This window comes from Nilaparvata lugens, chromosome 13, assembly GCF_014356525.2.
Source record: "Nilaparvata lugens isolate BPH chromosome 13, ASM1435652v1, whole genome shotgun sequence".
In the NCBI taxonomy this organism is placed as follows: Eukaryota; Metazoa; Arthropoda; class Insecta; order Hemiptera; family Delphacidae; genus Nilaparvata; species Nilaparvata lugens.
Genome location: NC_052516.1, coordinates 29,946,035 through 29,962,208, shown reverse-complemented (window position 1 = coordinate 29,962,208; position 16,174 = coordinate 29,946,035). Strand labels below are relative to the sequence as shown.

Genomic DNA, 16,174 nt, shown 5'->3' with positions numbered 1-16,174 from the left:
TGTGGTTATATGGGTATATATTCATGTTCAACGGATCTCGAAAACGGCTCTAACGATTTTCACAAAATTTGGAACATAGTAGGTTTATGATATAAAAATTCGATTGCACTAGGTCTCATCCCTGGGAAAACTCGCTGAACGACATTAAAAGGATAATTCATCCTTGGCTGAAACAGCTGAGACTTTCGTCGTCTGTGGATAGTAAAAAGTGAGCGAGTGATTCTGTGGGAAATCAAAATATCGCATCCCCGAAATTCATAAGCTGATGTATAGTCAGATGTAAAATATAAACAAGATCATTTTAGAGAATTGTGCTCTGTTTATCAATAAAATATCGGAGCACCGAGCTTCTCTCTATATTTTTATTTGATAAACAGAACACAATTCTCTAAAATGATCGTGTTTATATTTCACAGCTGGCTATACGTCATCTTATGAATTTCGGGGATGCGATATTTTGATTTTTCACATACTCACTTCTTTATTATCCACAGCTGTTTCAGCCAAGGATGAATTATCATTTTAATGTCGTTCAGCGAGTTTCCCCAAGGATGAGACCTAGAGAAATAGAATCTTTATATCATAAACCTACTATGTTCCAAATTTCGAAATCAGTTAAACATAAATAACCAGTTATATAATAATACAGAAATTGCTCCCTTAATATAATAGGATAAAAATAACGAGCGAAGCTTGGTGCCCTGATATTTAACATTAATCCCTAACAGAATCCATAGATTACATCAATTTCTTTAAGCATCTGTAAATAGTATATTACACTACAAGCACAGAAAGTTAGTGTTTACGGTATGAGGATAGTTTCCCGGGCGAGGCTTGCCGAGCCCGGGAATATGTTATCCGAATACTGTAAACACCTTTCTGAGAAAGTCGCTTACGATATTTTTTGCCACACTACAGGTATAGCTGACGCCAAAAAGAGAGGCAGTTTCGTGGGTCTCTTGTGCGTTCCAACAGCTGATGTTGTCAAGTAGAGTTGTCATCTAGCTTGGCTTAGGTGATGATTTTTAAATCAAAAGAGACAATCAATGGATGCATTGCATCAGCTGTGAGTAGGTTACACCATGTGACCCACAAAGCCGCCTAACTTTTTGGCATCAGCTATATAAGAATAATAAATTGAATAAGAATGTTTTATGAGGGGGGGGGGGAACTTTGACGTCTCATATCTCAAGAACCAGACGTAGGGTACTCAAAGTGGGGTGGAAATTTCCGATCTCACCCTCCTGAACACAATACACCATATGACACAGTTGTCCAAACATATTTTCAAAAATTTTAAAAAAGCGGCCTTAGCCGGAAAGAAACCTGTTCTGACGTCAGACGAGAGTTGTCTGCAAACATTGTCTTTCAAATCTACGTAAGGACTGGAAAACAGCTGCTTTCTGTGCAGTGTGGCGAAAAAGAAATTCCTGGATTTTCCTTAGGCTACCTAATAATAATTATAATATTATCTTAATAATTTATTATCAATTAATGCGAGAATCCAAAACATTCATGAATAGGAAAGTCCAGAGAAAATTGATCAGAAAGCCAGCATAGGTCTATTTATGTTCTCTTCTGTGTTCTTCTTGTTTCTCATTCATGCATCGACTAAAAGTAAAAAAAATATCTGATGTATTTGAGTGCTACAAAAGCAAGGACAACGTCAAAATGACCATTTATTAAAAATGTCTAATATACTATGATTGTATAAGGTGAAGTTTTCATAAATAAATGGCTCATTTCAACAAACTTGAGTATATTCTCAGTAAGTTTACACATTTGTCATGGAAAAAATACTTGTAGATCAGATAAGATCTACTGTATGAACTATAAAGTTGTCATGGATAGAAATATTTGTAGATTGTTTGAGATCTACTGTATTATAAATTTCATAAAATGTTATTAATTTTATTGATAGTAACATTGAAAGCAATATTCCAATCTGGAGGATTTCATATAATCATAATTATTATCTTACATCTATTATTGTAGTCTTGCTCTTGCCACTTGTCTTTTAAGCATTTTATTGAGAAAATTTTCGTAGTCAATGTTTCTACACTGTATAGCACTATTAGTCATGTAATTTTGTCAAAGTAGGCTCAACTTCCTAATTCCAATAATCCGAATTATCACCTCCTGTGGAACACAATATTAACACTGTTCAAACATTGAATGGTGAAAATTTTTGAGGTCCATGTTTCCATACTACAGAGCACTAATGGTATTTGTATTTTGCAGGATTAATTTTAAATTTTGTTTGGCCTAAGTAAACATCTTAAACCCTGTGCTTTCTTCAACTAATTTCTACCCTTCCTGAACTATCTGAGTCCTTTGTTCCCGTACTATATAGCACTACTGGTCTTGTATTTTTGTCAAAGTCAACCACCACTAGTAAAGCATTCAATTGTGAAATCTTTTGAGGTCAATGTTTCTACACCGTATAGCACTACTGGTCTTGTCAAAGTTAACATCTCAAACCTAACCCATCACATAAACACCAAATCTAGTCGAATGATCACCTGAGACACAATGTCAACACTATTGGAGCATTTGATGGTGATGGTGGTCTTGATGCAGATGTGCAATCAATTGTGCAATTTTTGAGGTCAATGTCTCTACTCCATAGGGCAGTACTGGTCATGTATTTTTGCCAAAGTGAACCATCATCTTGGTAAAGCATTTCATTGTGCATTTTTTTGAGTTCAATGTTTCTACACCGTATAGCACTACTGGTCTTGTCAAAGTCAACATTTCAAACCAAACCAATCTCACAAATAGCAAATGATCACCGCCTGTGGAGCACAATGTCAACAATATTTGAGCTTTTGATGGTGGTGGTGGCCTTGATGTGGATGAGCGCGCCATTTCGAAAGCGCTTGGTTGAGGGTGATTCAAAGGTATCATTTTTTGGTTTCTCGCATATAACACGAAAACTATGTATCTTAGGGACATAACTGTTAGATACGAAATTAAAGCTTACATAATTTCCTACAAAATTCATTTCTCAAAATTTTATATATCTTCTCTAGTTCTCATTTTTGGAAAAAAACCGTTTGCCTCCAATTTTTTTCTATTTTTGCTCTTGTAACTTTTTAAAAATCAATTGGAAAAATCTATGCTGATTATACATCAATTTGATGTATAATTTCACAATTATACGCATTTCCCTACAACTTTAGCAGCAGCTTTAGTGTTGAGTGTGAAATTTCCAGTTTTGCAACAATAGTCAAATTGACAATTTGGAGGGAATGTTTTGAACAAAATTTTTGACTTTGCAGCTTTGTTGAGACTAGTTAGGAGGAGAACATATCAAAAGTCCCCATTCCTAACTCATGTGCTAAGAGGATGAGGGTGGCTTAAAAGTTGCATTTTTCAGCTTCTTGCTTCCACGCTCATTTCATCTTAAGAATAAAGCGTTGAACCGACATAGCTAACTATTCCAAAATGAAGCTTGGTGAATTCTCTACACGTTTTGTTCAGTGGAATTTTCCGATATTTCCAACAGTTCCCGAGATATTCGCTCTTGAAGATGTGTAATTGTTGAAATGACAGGTTTTTTTTCCAATGCTTTGCTTTTTCAGGGCTTATAACTCTTCAACAATGCAACATAAAAACTGATGCTTATCGTAGTTTTGTAGAGCATTAAATTCTCTTTGAAATGATGGATTATTTCACTATTCCAAGTTTTCCTTTCATTGTTATAGCAGCTTCAATGTAGGAAGCTTGAAATTTTCATTACTGCAACAAGTGTCAACTCAGCAGTCCCACGCCTTCAGCAGAGGGGATAAAGATGCACTCTTTTGCTATGTTCACCTATCAACTAGTTCAAATCGAGCTGCAAAGTCAAAAATTGTGTCACAATCACTCCCTTCAAATGTCATTGTCAAACGATCAATTGTTGCAGGGATGAAAATTTCACCCCCTACATTAAAGCAGCTATAAACAATGAATGGAAAATTTGGAATAGTTAAATTATACATCATTCCAAAGAGAATTCAATGCTCTACAAAACTACGATAAGCGTCAGTTTTATGATGCATTGTTGGAGAGTTATAAGCACTGGAAGAGCAAAACAATGGATACGAACCTGTTATTTCAACAATTACACACATTCAAGAGCAAATATCTCGGGAATATCACAAACTTCCATTGAAAAAAAGTGTAGAGAATTTTTCAAGCTTTATTTTTGAGTAGTTATTTGAGTCGGTTGGATGCATTGTTCTCAAGATATGAGCGTGGAAGCAAAACGCTGAAAAATGCAACTTTTAAGCCACCCTCATCCCCTTAGCACATGAGTTAGGAATGAGGACTTTTGATATGTTCTCCTCCTACTAGTCTCAACAAAGCTGCAAATTCAAAAATTTTGTTTAAAACATTCCATCGAAATTCCTTTGTCAATAGGTCTACCGTATTTTTGCAAAACTGGAGATTTCACACTCAACACTAAAGCTGCTGCAAAAGGTGTAGGGAAATTCGTAAATGCATGAAATTGTACATCATGATTGAAGAGAAGTTAATGCTCTATAAGCTCATAATCAGCATGGATTTTTCCTGTCGATTTTTAAAAAGTTATGACCAAAAATAGAAAATAAAAATGGTGGCAAACGTGTTTTATTTTCAAAAATGTCACACCTTCAAGAGCGGATATCTTGAAAACTAGAGGAGATATAAAAAACGTTGTGGAATGAATATTGTAGGAAATTTTGTAAGCTATAATTTGTTATATAAGAGTTAAGTCCTTAGGATACAATCATAGTTTTTGAGTTAAATGCGACAAACCAAAAAATGGTACCTTTGAACCACCCCTACCTACTTAGCACAGGAGGGAGGGGTAGGGACTTTTGATATGTTTACCTCACTACTACCCTTAACAAAACTGCGGGGTCAAAAATTGTCTTCTAAACATTTCCCTCTATACCTTCTTTGAGCATTCATTCTCATTGCCTGGACTAAAAGTAGAAAGAGAATTTGTATACGATATATCGATACAGAGAATTCGACATGTTATGTCTTATCGAAGGTTGTTCAACAGGTTTCGAACTATCCCTATCGATATATTTTCTATTGACAGTAACGACTAACGAGTAACGACCTAACAAAAATAATGTGATCTGTATAATTCTGTCTAGTCTAGTCCAAAGTGTTGTTATTCACATTTTGTTTTCTTATTAAAAGTGTAAATTACTCTTTATAATTCACAATGAATCAAATGTGCACTAATTATGTAGACTTTTTATAGTTTGAAGTGACTAACAGACAAGTAACAATGTCGGCCGAAGTTGAAATAATTTGTAGGTTATGTGGACTTACTTGTAAACAAGAACAATCTATCCATATTTTTGATAGGCTAGCTTCTGTTAATATGTTGCAGTATAAAATAATGCAGTTATTAGATATAGCTGTGGGTAAAAGTGACAAATTGCCTCATTCTGTGTGCTTATCCTGCGTGACCAAACTGGATAGTTTGTGGTGTTTCAAAAATACATGTCATCAAGTGCAAATTAAACTCAGGAAAATGATAGTTGTTGATCAATCAAACCTTCCTGAATACGATAGATTGCAATCTGAACTTGATAGGCAGCTTTTGAATTTAGTGAATTTGAATAATAAAACACTCATCTCATCTAAAAACACTAGTGCTTCAGATCCATTTATCTTTCCGGGACTATTAATGAAGGGTGGAAATGTTGTTTATCAACATCAAACAGTATTAGAAATTATAGAAAGTGCTTCTGTATCTGTCAATGTAGAGGAAGATGTTCAAATTGGCGACAAAACTGTATTACAAAGAAACCCAAATTCGGATGATGATGATGATAGTGAGGGAGATATTGAAGACAACTTAATGTCGATAGTTAATAAAGAAATTGCTAATGAAGAATACAATGTTAATATAGATGTTGATGATGTTTCTAAAAATAGTGAACAGATTATGTGTGATGATTCAAGTAGTGTTTTAGAACAAAATGACACAAACTCTAGAAATGCAATTGAGAGTTTTTCTTTGGATGCTACATCTAACTTAGGAATTGTGCAGTCGTCGAAAGACCATTATTACAGGATGGAAACTAACAACAACTCAGACCTATTGTCCAATAGAATTCCCTATCTAACTGTTGAATCTCAAATGGGTACCAAACACATGGTATACACTGTTTCTCCTGATATATCAAAATTTGATAGTGAACATGATTACCTGGTTGATAAATTGTATCTTGAATTGGATGTGTTTGATTTGGAGAATCCTAATGTTGGTCGAATACTGACTGAATGGCTGAATAATCTTTTGAATGGCGAAATATCATTAATGCCCTACTATTTTGGCTGGCTAGATAAAAGTAAACTCAATGTTAGCTTTAGATGCATTATATGCAAGCATGTAATTCATAGAAACAAGAGATTTGTAATGAACCACCTAGCAGATCATCTGCTCTGGATTTGTCCAGTTTGTGGTAAATTTTGTAGAACTATTACAAACTTGAGGAATCATTTGCATCAACATTCGTCGCCCACTTTTGAATGTTCAACATGCGGTAAGAATCTTGGGAGTGATATTGAGAAATACAAAGTGCACAAGCGTGGTCATTATAAGTGCAGATGTCCGCCTTGTCAGTTTGAGTGTTGTGATGAAGAAAAGTGGTTGAAGCACTTGGAAAAGGATAGGAAAAATAATGAACTATGCTCTCCAGATTGCAGTTTGTTTTATGAGAGCATTGATAAATTTCGAGATCACGTCCTGGCGCTTGCAACTCTGGGAGGATATGTTTGTGGCGCATGCGGAATGGCCTATCATTGCGAGGAATATTTGAAATTGCATTTGAAAGTGCATGGTTTGGAGCATGGCAGTAAGTCTACTTGTGAAGAAAGTTTAGAAAATAATGACACTAGCTTCAGAATGAAACTTGATCGTTTTGCAAACTCTAGCAATGAGAAACGTTTTGATACAATGCAGAAAATACTTGCCAATGAAATCGATGTGAAGGAATTTCAAAATTCTCGTATAATGACAGGTGGCAAAGTTACTACTGCATTTATCTGCTTCAAATGTGGTCGAGGCGTGAAGACTGAAAAGAGATTTAGAATACATATTGAAAACCACATATCGATGACTTGCTATCAGTGTAAGCGGGGTATGTCGAGATTTATTGATTTTAAAACTCATCTAAAGCGGTGCTCTTTCAAGAAAAGAAAGTGTGTCAGTTGTAAAAATGAAATCTGGCTGAACACCAGTAAAGAATACATTGAGCATATGTCTCTGCATCAGAAAAGGAAGATTTGCATCTATTGTCAGGTGATAAAAGATCCGGAACCGTTAAGTCGACATATTGAATCTGTACATGTTTCTGAACCAAAATCTTGGTTCTGTGACATTTGCAATGAAACACTGGTTGTATCCTACAAACAACTCAACTATTTTCGATCTAGACATATGGCCGATAAACATCCCGAAAAATTGGATACATACATATGTGAAGTTTGTGGTAAGACTTTTAAATTGAAAGATGACTTATACCTGCATAAATTGTCGCATAAGACTGTTGATAAGCCCAATCTTATCTGTGCTTATTGCAATAAAAATTTTGGCAAAAAAGATTCCCTTATTAGTCACATTCAAAGACATATGAATGAGAAAAGCTTTGAATGTGCGGTCTGTAAAAAATGTTTCAACCGGTCATCCTCTTTGGATAAGCATCGAAAGGACATGCATTCCGTGAAAAAACATGTGTGTCATTTGTGTGACAAACGGTTCACATATCCTTCAGCTTTGAATGATCACATGAGAAGAGCTCACGAGAAATGCAGGTAAGATATCTTCTTTAAATCTTGATGCAAAAACCCTCCACGTTATAATGTTACAATAATTTCTACCTCGGGAGTATTTTGATCCTCACAGACCACAGCTTAATATGAAAACATCGTGGAGGGAAGAAGTTAGGTGGCTTCAAACTTGATTTTTAAAATTGATTCATTTTTAAATGGTGTATAGTGAGGTTCACGTTATAATGGCAGTATTCGATTATTGTTTTTGAATGGACGGATTCAAGGATCCAAAGGTTCAAAGAACCCCACTCGTCAACCGAAGCTTATTGTGTTCCCAAGTATTATGTTAGTTAAGGAAACCAATACCTGTGTCTTTTACAAGAACCATGAGTTTTACCCTATTCTAACATTCTATTCATCACCTGGTTGCAATCATTGTCGCAATCCTTGTGGCAATCCAGTGTGATATGCTTGGCAGTCTCTTCAGACTGATCAGTCCTCGTGACCTGCGTGAGTTCCACTCCTGGCCTTCTTTGTAGGTCCTTCCGCGGAGGAAGGGGCGGCCGAGTTGCCTCTAGGGCGCCGGCCACCCTTGACTCATCCTCTTGACCCACATTTGTGCCAGGAGTTTGACCCATCTCTGGTATCTTGGGCTTTTCTTTAAAACCAGTCACAAATGTGGGTCAAGAGGCTGAGTCAAGGGTGGCCGGGCGCCCTAGAGCCAACTTGGCCGCCCCTTCCTCAGCGGAAGGACCTACAAAGAAGGCCAGGAGTGGAACTCATGCCGGTCACGAGGACTAATCAGTCTGAAGAGACTGCCAAGCATATCACACTGGATTGCAACCAGGTGATGAATGGAATGTTATTATAGGGAAAAACTCCTGGTTCTTGTAAAGGACATAGGTATTGGTTTGCCTAACTAACATACTACTTGGGAACACAATGAGCTCCGGTTGACGTGGGGGGTTCTTTAAACCTTTGGATCCTTGAATCCGTCCCTTCAAAAACAATGAACAATAGGGTTGATCGTCCTGCTCTAAAGATATTATTTTTCTTGGGACTTTCAATGCTCATTGTAGATCACATTTTATAGAACTTGAATTGCTGACATTGCCATCACTGTATGTTTTCTATATTTTGTGTTATGTATAAAAGAATTTTAGATAAATATGATACAAACCATCACCATAATTTGAATACACGAAATAGACAGACTTAAAATTCCACAATAAATAACCATTCCAAATCTCAGAGAAACTGGCACTTCATGTGTTTAAAATTATATAACTCCACAAATTAAAGTTATTGTACTAGCATTCACTCAATTAAAAAATAAAATATGTATTGGATAATGAATGTTTGTACACAGTAAATGATTTCTTTTCTATAAACTGGGTACCATTGCTCTTATGATATGAGTAACTTGTGATCTATGTTTTACATGACTTGTTGATTTTATTTTTAAGACTGACTAATGAGTAATATTAGTAATATTACTAATGAGTAATATTACATTAGTACTATTGAATGACTAATGAAATTCTATTCTATTACTTGTGCATTGTTAGAAGACGATCTGGCAACAGCAAAGCGAGGAAGAGATAGCGCTATCAGCTTTGTTGAATTCTAGACAAGGATAGCAATACCATTGCTAATCAAACACTGTCATGATAACGTTGACCACTCTATAGTGCCCAGCACCTAGTCGGGTCACCGGTGACACAGCCTGGTTGTTAACTAGTCTAATACGGGCCTAAAAACAGAATCTCACGCACAACCTTCCTCTAGCGCGCCTCGGAACGTTCTCTCTCTAGTTTCGTCTCTACGCGATCATCACTCTATCAGCTCACCGGTTCAAACGTCCAATTTGGTGGCCTGAGTGATGACTCCGCTATTTTAATAATTATTAACCTATGTGAGCGGGGTATTTGAATTGTAAGGGTACACACACTGTCAACTATTTAAGGGTACAAACGCACTGTCAACTGTGTAAGGGTACAAACACACCGAAGGCGGAGTGGAGCGGGGCGTTGCGGAGCGTCGTGTACAATATCATGTTAAGTAATAAGATGCAACACACTGGAAGCGTCTACTCGCGGAGCGGGGCGTCAAACTTTGGAACAAGCTGGTTTGTTTTTTGGAGCGTCACAGTGCGAGTGCCAGTCTGGTCTACTCTTGTACATAATAATGTACTTGACGCTCAGACGCTTCCTGTGTGTATCATGACCATTCCCCGCTCCGCTCCGCATTCGGTGTGCTTGTACCCTTACACAGTTGAAACCATTCACCAACGGTCACTTCGAACCGTTGCCAAATTGTTTTTAGGCTGTCAAGAAATATAATGAAATACCAGAATATTCAAACTTGATTAGCCTTTGCAAATTTAATATTCAATCATGAAACGATATTTTTTTTGTAAATATAATATTATTTCAATATATAATCCTCTGAATTTAATTAATAAGTTGAAAAATCGTATCCCCATGGTTCGGAAGTATTTAAAGCTTTGATGATTAATTTCAGAAATATTTCACCAAAAATTATAATAATGACAACAATTCAATTCCGCCTTATTCTAATTTATCTCTTTTTGTTTAGTTTCAGAAAGCCGGGGATTTCAGCAGACTGCTAACATGGGGCGTTTGGAGCTTGGATCTCTGTCTGGAATATTTCACCTGTAAGTAACTCGATGAGTTATACAATCATCATATTACGAGTTATCAGTTTTTGTCCCACCATTAAAAAAGTTTCTGAAGTTTCCTCCTCCAAATTTGGCTGGTACACAAGGTCCGCATCACTATCATAAAAGTCAAATATATTATCTTCATCACTACTGCAGAGCTCTTCCAAAACTGCTAAAATATCCCTATCAGATAACCTTTCCATATCAATCTAATAAACTGTGAATCAAAATTTTAGCTATCTAATAAAGAATAAACTTTCATGTCAGTCAGACCAGAAACATTGTGCTCGAAGCTTGAACATAAACACATAACCTATTATTTCCCAGCTGTTTCAAATCAAGCTATTGCAATGCCTTCTATATAAGAAAATGTCTTCCAGAAATTTATTGATTATCTTCAATAATGGATTATCTCAGAATCACATTATTAAATAATTCATCAATAATTGTATGATATATCAATGATGATATTTCAATGTAATGAATAACCGACATTTTATCAAACTCCATCACAACACTAAATTACATCACTCTATCTTTTTTATATATGTTTTAATTATAATTTCAAAAGTATTCGGTTCATTTTTTGTTGATATGACACTAATGTAAATTCAATTCTTTTTAAGCAAAGACAAATTCGATAAAATCCAGTATTTTAAAACTATTATATTTCTAGAAAATTGTAATCGATATTCCATTATTATAATGTATTTTGATGCCTGGTCTAAATTACTCTTCAATAATCAATATTTTATATATTCATGTATATTTATATTATTTGTGTATAGTCAATTACCTTTACTAGGCGTAAAATTTATTGGCCACTTATCTCAGATGCCTTGCATTTAATGTTGACTATTTTTCTAGATCAAAGTATTAGAGAATGCTATAAAGTATAGAAAATGCATTCATATTGTCTAACAATCAATATTTGAGATTTTTGTCCAAAAATATTATTCAAAATTCAATTTTTCTACTAGATGTATTATTTTTTGTGATAATTAGCTTTCCTACTCACAAAAATATGTCAAACAGTCAGCATTGTTTGAACAGAAAGCGTTGGTGTTATTTATAATGATTCCTGACAGTTTTAAGTGAATTTTCCTATAATTGGATCTATTGTATTGTCTCTTGTTTATCCAATTTTTATTACTCATAGTAAAAGCTTACTACAGCTCTGAAGATTATGTGTATTTCTGGTTGGGACTGATAATATGATAATTTTCTCAATGAAGTTGAGAACATAGTAGCTTGAAATTTGCTCACAATGGATAGAGCACGAATTTTTAGTGAAAATTCGTTGCACAAATGCAATATACTGCATTTGCCGTTACACATGAATTAATCATGTAATGCTCTATAAACTGAATTGTGCAATGCAGTTCTTGCATAATATTGCACATTAAAAATGCGATTTTATTGCATTGCTTGCAAAAACGTCAAATTGCTCTTAAATATGCGGTATCCAGACAAACTCCTCTGAAAAAATGGAGCTCTTCCTCATGATAGTATATTTTAACATGAGCTGTCAGTCCTGACCATTTATACAACATTTTGAAGAATTTTACAAATCAAAGTTGTATAGCTCTAGAAATATATTATTCTAGTTTCAAATCTTGCCAAAAATATTTTAGGTGTGTAAAACTATGATAGGATTTTTCAAAGTGCAATCATTTATTAGAAATCAGAAATAGATTTTTCCTAGAAAATGTATCGGATGGAATTTTATAATGTTTAGCTAGGAAATGTCTTGATGAGAGTTGAAAATTTTGGCTAGAAATTGTATTTATGAAAGAAGTCTACCTAAAAAATGGTCTGACTAAAGTTGAGAACTCTACCTGGAAAAAGTATTGATGGGAGTAGATAATTTTGCGTGAATAGTGTTGTTGCAAAAGTTGAACAGTCAAACAATTTTCAAAGTGCAATTTTAGAAAAAAAACAAACTATTTTCCATAGTTGAATTATCCTTATTAGTGTTGATAGCTAGAGAGTCGATCATTCCAACTATTTTTAGTAGATTCTGACTGAAAGGAAAATTTATGACTGAAAATTATTTCTAGCGCCAATTTCATAAATATTCAGAAGTTCTGTATTACAAATAACTGGCCAAATTAGCCGTGCTAAGCACGTTAATAGTGTGGACAGGATTTTTCCAGAATTCTAAATTTTTATGAATCAGGCCCCTGATTTTAAGACTAATATTTAGCCTTTACATATCCATCCGTTGTTATAATACTATAGAGCTTATAAAGATATATTAAACCATAATATGAATTTAACTGAGAATTTATCTTTTCTTAGCCTATACTATAGTTCTATCATTAAGGAATATGATAGTTTGAAATGAACTTTACAAAACTCTGTAATATCAAAGTGCATTTTAAAAATCATATACAATTATTTTTATATTATAGTATCAAATAGATTTTATTTTCTCTAGGTAAAACAAGTTTATTGTATCTGGAAACAATATTTATCAATATAGTTGTATTAGAATATTCTCACAAGTGCTCCTTCCTATATTAAGTTGATATTATAAATCATTTAAATATTAGTTAATTTTGTAATCTACGTTTGTGTATCAAAGACGTTTATTTCTACCAACATTAATGAATCATTGGGACCACTTGAATAGTGTTCAAAATTATTTATTATTGGAAACTTTTCAGTGCATGAAATGCATAGGTTTATACCCTTTTCTGTGATAAATTATTGTCTGTTTTACATTAGTATGTATGATTTGAGTAGAATAGTAACCTATTATTTCAAAAAAAAAATCATCATAGTTTTTCTACAACATTTGAGCTTATAATACAGTAGGCTAAGTTACCGTTTATTTTCCATCAAAATCATTATCTTTTTTGGTCTTTTTACACTACAGTGCAGTATAATATTGTTATTAAATTATAGATTGTTTCTCTTTAGATGTTAATTAATGAAATAAAACCACAGTATTCTACTGTCTGTAGGCTACACAGTGTGTTACACATATCATTAGAAATTTCATAGAAATAATAAGATAGAAATTTTACACAAAAATCAATCATTGAGAACAAATTTAGTTCAGAGAAATATCCTTATCTTATTGTGATAGACTTTCCATAAAAACGGTAAAAACTACTTTATTAAGGAATTTACTTGCCAATCATCTTAGACTGGAGTTAGACCTAACGAGCGAATGACTCTTCTCAACGAAGATAAAATGAAAAAATTCTTTATCAGGCGGAATTATATAATTCTTTATTTAGATAAATATAAATCTGTATAAAGTCAGTTCAAAAGCTTTAAAGCCATGAGAACGAACATTGGATTCATACACTTTTGGAGACATAATTTATCATGCTTCTCATAATATGTCAGGTTTCTTCTATGCTTCAGAATTCATGCTCTAGCTCGTTTGTCTGAAACCAGCCTCAGGTAACTAAAATTTTTATCTGTTTCATTTCTTATTTATAAATATTGTTACAATCAATATTAGTGGTACAATTGATAATTCTTGTCTTGAAAATTAATATAGTTTCAATAATTTTTTACAATACTTATTATTTGAGTCACACTTTTATTATCAACTACTTATTGGTGAGAAATTTTATTGATGTGCATAAATTTTATGATATAATTTCAATCATTTTTTTTAGAAAAATTATCATTGTTAATGTGTAACACTTTGCCCCGGTTGCACAAAAGCCGGTTAAATGTTAACCGTGATTAATTTCACGAGAACCAATTCTCTGATTTGGCCTCACGAGGCCTTCTCTGATTGGTTCTCGTGAAATTAATCACGGTTAACATTTAACAGGCTTTTGTTCAACTGGCAACTTCCTATTGTTGAGAAATTTCATTGATGTACTGTTTATTCAATATTTATTAGATATTGTTCTCTAAATCAATAAAACACTATACAATTCCAATTCCCTGTTTCATTTAAATTAAATTTAGTTTATTTTGTTATATTACAAATTCCTATAATACCCAATTATTGATATTACATAAAGACAAACTTATTGATATTGAAGTGATTCCACTCATGAGTGATATACCACTTTGTACAAATGTGGTTGACAATTTAAATTCGTGTTTTTCATTATGGAAAATTACCACAACATCTCACACAACTGTTTTGATATACATTGCATTTTGCAACGCCAAAAAGGGAGTAATTTCTTTTAATATTTGGTTATGTTGACGTTGTCCTTGCTTTTGGAGCACTAAACACATCAACTGATGGAAAATACTGAGATGTTGTAATTATTCAAATGCTAATGAATTAATAATTATTATTAAACGAAAATCCAAATTAAATGCTGTAAACCTAGCTCCGCAGTGCAGGCTGGATGCTTGTCTGACTCGGACTAGGCGCTGAGACAGCAAATAATAGCAGCGTTGGTGGGAATGCGAGCGGCCGCAGTAACATCTTCCACCCAGCAATGGTCGGCGTAGTTCCGCCTAGCGGACAGACGAAAGATCAAACCAGTCGGTTATTTGATCCCTCCAGCCAAGCAGCCGAGACAATAGAACAATGGAGTGACGGTCTAATTCGCGTTCATCAGCAGTTTTCTTTCTCACGATTATTTTTATTTTTGTGTGTCAATAATAGCTCCAGTCAACAGTAAAAAGTTTTCAGAAACGTGGTGTACTACCATATTAATTACTTTTCATGATGATTTTTAATTATTTAAAAACATTGTTGACATTTTGAGCCTTCAGGCTAAACTTGCGGTCGCTGAGAACGAATCTGCAATCAGAATTTCTCTATCACGAAAAATAACGAAAAAACCCAGCTGTTGATCTTCCGGCAACCGTAACAGTCATCCTGCAATGCGGCCGAAACACTTCCAAGCCAGACACCCATCTCAAATGACAACAACGCCAAGCTGTGAGAAACCATCCTGCACTGCGGCGCTAGGTTAATTTCCATCTGTAGACTGGCTGGCCGCTATGGCTTCGTATGAAATGAGCGCTGCTATCCAGAGATTGTCAGTTTGGTGTAAGGGTAAGCATTCCTGACCGGCAATTAGGAGGTACCGGGTTCGATTCCCGGGCTGACAAATAATTTTTGAATAGTAGCACTCATCGAATTTCCATCTAACTGTTTACCCTGTTGTCAATATTTGCAGTAGCAGATAAGTCTTCGGGGTGAATTACAGCATTTCATTTGGATTTTCGTTTGATAATAAATTATTACATCAGATTACTTTTTCACCAAAATTCAGTGCATGAATGAGAAACAAGAAGAAAACATAAATATGCTGGCTTTCGGATCATTTTCCTCTGGACTTTCCTATTCATAAAAATGTTTTTAATCACGCATTAATTATTGATAATATACACAACATAACTCTCATCAAAATTAATCCCTAACAGTATCCATAGATTACATTAATTCCTTTAAGCATCTGTAAAAACAAATTTCTGGATTCTCCATACGGTAGCCCATGTCATAATAATTATAATATTATATTAATAATTTATTATCAATTAATGCGTGAGTTCAAAACATTCTTGTGAATAGGAAAGTCCAGAGGAAAAATGTTCAGAAAGCCAGAATATTTATGTTTCCTTCTGGGTTCTTCTTTTTTCTCATTCATACACTGACTAATAGTTAAAAAATTATCGGATATGTTTGAGTGTTCCAAAAGCGAGGACAACGTCAACATAACCAAATATTGAAATATTTCTAATAGACTATGATTGTATAAGGTGAAGTTTTCATAAATAAATGGCACA

General features: G+C 34.2%; 1 protein-coding gene across 1 annotated transcript; it reads left to right on the top strand.

Annotated features, from left to right (window-relative positions):
* Positions 1-5,136: 5,136 nt before the first annotated feature.
* Positions 5,137-10,802, top strand: LOC120354077 (zinc finger protein 585A-like). The gene is made up of 2 exons (XM_039440283.1): positions 5,137-7,806; positions 10,363-10,802. Exons 1-2 carry the CDS (start codon positions 5,270-5,272, stop codon positions 10,394-10,396), a joined length of 2,571 nt encoding a protein of 856 aa, XP_039296217.1. The 5' UTR covers positions 5,137-5,269; the 3' UTR covers positions 10,397-10,802.
* The last annotated feature ends 5,372 nt before the right edge of the window (positions 10,803-16,174 follow it).

What these genes read in the sequence shown, in the direction of transcription:
- LOC120354077 (XM_039440283.1), top strand. Translation starts at nt 5,270, where the DNA reads ATGTCGGCCGAAGTTGAAATAATTTGTAGGTTATGTGGACTTACTTGT. An exon ending in AGAGCTCACGAGAAATGCAG is followed by an intron (nt 7,807 to 10,362) that starts GTAAGATATCTT and finishes CTTTTTGTTTAG; the next exon opens with TTTCAGAAAGCCGGGGATTT.